This window comes from Meriones unguiculatus (genome assembly GCF_030254825.1).
Source record: "Meriones unguiculatus strain TT.TT164.6M chromosome X unlocalized genomic scaffold, Bangor_MerUng_6.1 ChrX_unordered_Scaffold_30, whole genome shotgun sequence".
NCBI classification, from domain to species: domain Eukaryota; kingdom Metazoa; phylum Chordata; class Mammalia; order Rodentia; family Muridae; genus Meriones; species Meriones unguiculatus.
This window is the reverse complement of record NW_026843706.1, coordinates 2,856,082-2,862,406: the sequence shown is the minus strand read 5'-3', so window position 1 is coordinate 2,862,406 and position 6,325 is coordinate 2,856,082. Positions and strand designations below refer to the sequence as shown.

At 45.5% G+C, this 6,325-nt stretch overlaps 1 protein-coding gene across 1 annotated transcript; it reads right to left on the bottom strand.

Moving 5' to 3' along the window:
• Positions 1-1,254: 1,254 nt before the first annotated feature.
• Positions 1,255-3,804, bottom strand: LOC110541945 (transcription factor SPT20 homolog). The gene has a single exon (XM_060376718.1). It carries the CDS (start codon positions 3,802-3,804, stop codon positions 1,255-1,257), a length of 2,550 nt encoding a protein of 849 aa, XP_060232701.1.
• Positions 3,805-6,325: the final 2,521 nt, after the last annotated feature.

Here is a 6,325-nt window from a genome sequence, read left to right as displayed (position 1 = left end):
CAGTAAAACATACACAGGCAAGGCAATGAGTAAGGATCCAAGTGCTGGTACATGTTACAATAGGAATAAACACCAAACACCTGGCCAAAGGCCGACACACAAAATACAAAGTTATGTAAAACACTGTATAACTACTCGCCTAATATAAACACTACGAGCAATCAAACTCGTAGGGGCACAAAGAAAGTTGATGGTTGCCTGTGGCTGGGAGTAGGAGAAGGATGCCTTCCTGCTCAGTGCTTAATAGGCCCAGGCCTTCTTTTGAAGTGCTGAGCATGCTTTGGACAGAGGCTGCCTACACAGCACTGCCAAAGCCATGAACTAAGGGGCTGCACCTTGCCTTTCAGGAGTTTCAATACTGAAAAACAAAATAGTTCTAGAACTAGGTTGCACAGCAATGGGACTGAATTTACTAAAACTGAGCTGTGTCCTTGAAACTGTCAAAACAGGCCAGGTGGTGGTACACACCCAAATAACAGTGCTAAGAAGGCAGAGGCAGGTGGATCTCTGTAAGTTCAAAGCTGGCCTTGTCTACATAGGGAGTTCCAGGAAAGCCAGGGCTACACAGAGAAACCTTGTCTCACTTAAAAAAAAATAACCATAAAAAAATCATTGAGGATATACTCCACCCTCAAAAAAATGTTGAAACAGCAAAATGCATGTTTATTTTTAATCACCATGTACAAATAAGCCTCTAAATTGATGCTAAATTATTAAACTGTGCTGTTGCAATTTTAATAATTAGAGAAATGGCAATCTGGAAGAAACTAAAATTAACATAGTTTAGATGTGGATACACATCACAACAGTACAATAAACTTGACTCTATCAACAGAAAGAATAACCTAAGTAAAATAGCACCTGCTATAGAAATTACTGCCTGACGCTGGGTGGTGGTGGTGCACACCTTTGATCCCACACTCAGGAGGCAGAGGCAGGCGGATATCTTAGTTCAAGGCCATCCTCATTTACAGAGTAAGTTCCAGGACAGCCAAGGCTACACAGAGAAACTTTGTCTTGGAAAAAAGAAAATTCACTGGCACATTAAAAACATCAAAAAAAAAAAAAAAGAAAAAAGAAAAAAGAAAAATACATTGGCACATTAAAAACACAAAAAAAAGAAAAAAGGAAAAAGAAAAAAAAAGAAAAAGAAAATACATTGGCACATTAAAAACACCAAAAAAAAAAAAAAAAAAGGCAAAAACTGAGAATTGATTTAGTTCAATACTGGTGCATTTTTGAGAGAGGCAAGACTTAAGAGTCTGGGGCAGTTGGTGGACCTCCCCTCTTTGTACCTCTGCACTGGCCACCTGTGGGTCTCTGAGGACCATGCTGAGTGGCTGCCCTGGGCATAGTGACTATACCTGGCACAAATCTCAGCCGCACATTCTGGCCCCTAGCATGCAGCTGCTCTAGCCGGGCAGCAGGGTACTCGAAGCCCTGTGAAGGAAGGTTCTGCCCAGAACTCTGTTGGGTGGAGCCTACCTGACACACCACAGTTGCCTGAGGCTGGCAAACCCTCCCAGACTCAGCAAAATTAAAAAGGCGGGCTTGCTGAGCTGACAGTGCCCATTGCTGAATGCCGGAGCCCTGGGAAGAAGCTGGTGGCACTGGCTGTGGAGGGACAGGAGCCCTGGGTGGCTGCTGCTGTTTTGGAATCAAGACATACAAAGGTTTTCGCTGCTGCTCTGGCTGTGAATACAGCTGTGGCTGCTGCGGCTGCTGATGCTGCGGCTGCTGTGGTTGCTGTGGCTGCAACCACGGCGGCGGCGGCAGCGGCTGCGGCTGCTGCTGCTGCTGCTGCTGCTGCGCTTGTGACTGTGGGTGCAAAATGACAGAGCCAGGTGAAAGTCTGACAGTTACTGGACCTGAATTATTTTTTACAATTAATTTCACAGATGTCTGCACAGAGTGATGTGATGTTCTGGAGTGGATGCTGGGCATTTGACTTCTTGGAGACAGAAAGGCTGTACAAGAAGTTTGTGTAGGTGTAGGTGTAGGTGTAGGTGTAGGTGTAGGTGTAGATGTAGATGTTGGGGCACCCGTGGGAAAGCTCAGCATGTGGGATGAACTGGTCATCAAAACAGGGCCCCTCTGTGCTTGGCCAAACAAACTGATGACATTTTGGCCAGCGCCACTGCTGGGGCCCTGGGGAGCTGGACTACTCTCTAACAAGCTGACAGAGGGTTGAACTGCTGGAGGACGGGGGTTAATACTGCTCACTCCCCAAAAGGTTTGTGGAGCCAGGCTGGCTGATATGGGGAAAGGAGCGAGTCTTGGAAGCTTCCTACCTCTGACTGCTACAGGGGGAGGATTGCCTGCTGAAGAACCCTGTCCTGAAGTGGAAGGCTGTGTGAACAGTGGAGCTGGGGCCTTAATTCTCCTCTCCACGCTTGAAGAAGGCACTAAATGGGATGTAGCCTTCTTTCCTAGGGAGGAAACAGAGATGGAGTCAGTGGGCCCCTGCGGCATTTTGCCTAGACACTCAGCCTTGTTCCGGACAGACCCTTGGCGCACACCCAAGGGTCTTACCTTCCTAGACTCAATCTTGTCTCCAGCTGGAGAACCAGGCAAACATTTAGTTTCTGCAACTTGGGGAAGATACATCTGGCTATCACATCTGCCCTCTATTGGTGGTTTTACTTCAGTAGAGAAAAATGGCTCACTAAAGGTCTGTGTCATACTTGTCTTTGTTTCCCGTGGCTGACTGCCCCCTTCACACTCAAACACATAACCATGTTTTATCTTAGAAGTTGAGCAGGCTGCTGATTCTGAGTAATAACGGGGCACAAACGGCTCCCCTCCAGCATATTTATCCACATCCACTTCTGCTGGGGCCACCAGTCCACAGGATCTCTTCTTCCACGTTTCTACACACTTTCCTGCTTCAGTAATATTCGGATCATACCGGTCACCTAGTCTGATGCCTGCTCGTTTTCTCCAAGCCATCACTGTTGCAATATTCGGGGGAGTTGGACGCATATACCGCTCCTCGGTCTGTTCTACGTAGGGCCACCCCTGACTCATGCAGCAGTGTCTCATGGAGTCTGTCATCATCTTCTGCTCATTAAACAGCAGTTTGTTGGCTGTACAGGTGACAGCAACAGAGGGGTCCAGACACAGTGGCTCTGCTGTAGCTAAAATCAGTTGCCTCTCAAGTTCAAGTTTCTCTTCCTCAGTCCACTGACGGTTATCACTTGTTATGGACTCCACATCACTTACTAGAGACTGCATCGTGGGACGCAATAAAACATGCCGTGTTTGGTAAGCAGCAGAAGACTCAGCAGAAGACTCAGCGGGTGACACAGCGGGCTCTGCACAAAGCTCCCCAGGAGGGTAAATGTTGTCTCTGCACTGTCTGTAGTCTCGGATTTCTGCTATGACACAGCCATGGTGAAAAACATTCACAGGAGACTTTTCCAGGATATCAATCAGAAGAGAAGGTAACTCTTCGGCATCCAAATATTCGAGCAGTTTCTTTCCGACATAAGGCACTGGAAAGGGCTCTACAAGGACTCCATCTTTGTCCTTGAGCATGAGAGAATAACCCTGATTTTCAGGGTACAGGTTGACCACTAAACATGGCAACGGCTCTTTCTTCATCAGCTTCTCCAGCAAGTTGACATTGCTTCTGAGACCCTCTACCTCCGGCTCTTTTCCACATTCCTCAACATAAATGTCATAGAGCTTTTCATGAAGAGATTTCTCCCCACTAGGCGTGGGTCTCAAGGGAGGGGGGTGCTGCTGGACAGTCTCAATAATATCATCTGTCCGCTCCAAAGCATCCGCAAAAGTTTGTTCCATCGTAATAGCCCCTTTAAAAAAACAAAACAAAACACCCCACATTGAGAAAAACGTGTGGAAATCCCGGCCGCTATGTCCCTGTCGGTTTCAACTCTGCCATAACCGCAATTTATTGCGGCCACCAAGAAGGCCCGCCCGCCCCGCACCGTGAGCCGTCCAGCCTCAAAGCCGCGGGTGGCCGCGGGCCGCTAGGCCGGAGAACCTTAGCTCGAGGCCTGAGGCCAGTACACGCGGAATGGCGGCCGGGTACATGGCGGCCGGTACACGCCGGCTAGGACGCCACCCTGCCACCCCACCCCCCGCCACCCCCGCCACCCCGGGGCACTTTAAAACAAAACGAAAAAGCCAACGAAACCGACGACCCTTAGTTCTTACGAATTTCTAAAGAAAAGCTGTACCTTTCGGGGTAACTGACTCCGTCTGCCCTGAGTCTTCCAAGGTGGAAGCCAACGCAAGCTGGTGACGACCGCCAACGGCCGGCTGAGCTGGCGCCACTCCGGAGGAGGCCGTGCGCGCGCAGTCCCAGGCGACAAATTCCTCACAAAGCAGGGTCACACTTCCTTTCCGGAGGGAAAAGGGGGGCGACGCTTCCGGTGGAGATATCCGCCCCTCGCCCCTCGCCGAAGGCTACACGAGCAACAAATACTGACGACTTTTCAGTTAAGATTTCAATAGCTGCCGATTTTGACAGGAACGTGACAGCCCGGGCAGTTACGAAGTCTCCGTAGGCCCTCCGTCGAGAACGGAACTATAGCAGGTGGCAGTGACGCACACCGGTAACCCCCACACGCCGGAAGCAGAGGCAGGTAGCTCTCTGTGAGTTCGAGGGCAGCCTGGTCTACAGAGAAACTTCCAGAACAGCCAGGGCTACATAGTGAGTCTCTATCTTAAAATAAAATAAAAGTCCCCTGTGGTGGTGTCCTACCCGGTATGTACGGGATGCTGGCCGCAAGCTAAAAGAAATAAAATAAAATTAAAAATTAAAAAATTAAATAAAATAAATAATAAAATAAAATTTAAAAAGACTTGAACCATGCCTGGATCTCCTGTCTCAGATATTTCTTTTTTTTTAATATCTTTTATATCAGATATTTCTTTTTTTATATCTTTTATATCTTTTTTTTATTTCTTTGTGCATTGGTATTTTGCCTGCATGTCTGTGTGAGTGTATCAGACCCTGGAGTTACAGACAGTTGTGAGCTGCTATGCGGGTGCTGGGAATTGAACCTGGGTCCTCTGGAAGAGCAGACAGTGCTCTTAAACCCTGAGCCATCTCTCAGTCCTTGTCTGTGTTATTTCAGTTGCTCCCGGTACCCATTACAGTTTCAGTTAGTCTGTTTTGGTAGCCCTTACAGTCTCGGGGACACTGTATGCTTAATGAGAGCATTTTCACTGCTTCATTCCGCTCTTCCACTAGCTCCCACCCCGGGGTTTTCATGTAGTCGGACACGTAGCATGTCGTTCCTGTTCGTAACCACTTATCTTGTGTTTCTTTACGCATTTCAGTTTTTCTTTGTTTTCATGAAGGATTTGGAGTGGTTATAATTATTTGACTACTTATAGGCTTTTGTTTTCTAATTCTTTTCTAGTTCCATTGTTGCCAGTCTTTTTAGACAGGTGTTTAAAAGATTCTCTAATGTTTGAATTTATGTAGAGCAATGACATTTGTTCACAGTAAGACATGTAATGACAAGAATCCAAGATAAATGCCTGAGACTCCTGAAGTACTGATGACTTTTAAAAAACATTTTTTTAAATTATACAGTCTTTGGTAATTTATATATGAATACAATGTACCTAGAGCATATCCACTCCTGCTCAACTATATATATTATATTCCATTAGATTAAAAGCTATTTCATTGAGATATTTTTTATCTTAAAAAATAATTTTTTAAATAACTGGATTTTTTATGGCTGAAGATATACATTGCTGTTCATTCCACGGGTGGTGAGTGCAAAAAGGCTTGAAAAATAAAACATTAAGAAAATAAATAACCCAATTAAAAATGGACTATAGAACTGAACAGAAAATTCTCAAAAGAAGAAAGGCAAATACATAGGAAACATTTTTAAAGTGTTCAACATCCTCTGTCATCAGAGAAATGGAAACGAATATTCTTTTAAGACTCCACTTCACCCCAATCAGAATGGCCAAGATAAAAAAAAAAATGACAGTATATGCTGGCAAGGAGGCACAGAAAGGGGGACACTTATTCATTGCTGGTAGGAGTACAAACTGGCCTGGCCTCTATGGAAATCAGTGTAGTGGTTCCTCAAAAATTGATTTACCACAACTTCCAACTATACCACTGTGGTATATATGCAAAGGGCTCTGTATTCTATTTCAGAGACACTTGCTCATCCACATTCACTGTTGCTCTGTTCATAATGCCTAGGAATTGAAAACAGCCCAGATGTTTATCAAATAGTGAGTGAATAATGAAAACATGGTATATTTACACAATGGAATATTATTTAGCTGTTAGAAATCAAATTATGAAGTTTTCAGGTAAATAGAT

Excerpts from the sequence above, each read along its gene's own strand:
- LOC110541945 (XM_060376718.1), bottom strand. The coding sequence starts at position 3,804 with ATGGAACAAACTTTTGCGGATGCTTTGGAGCGGACAGATGATATTATT.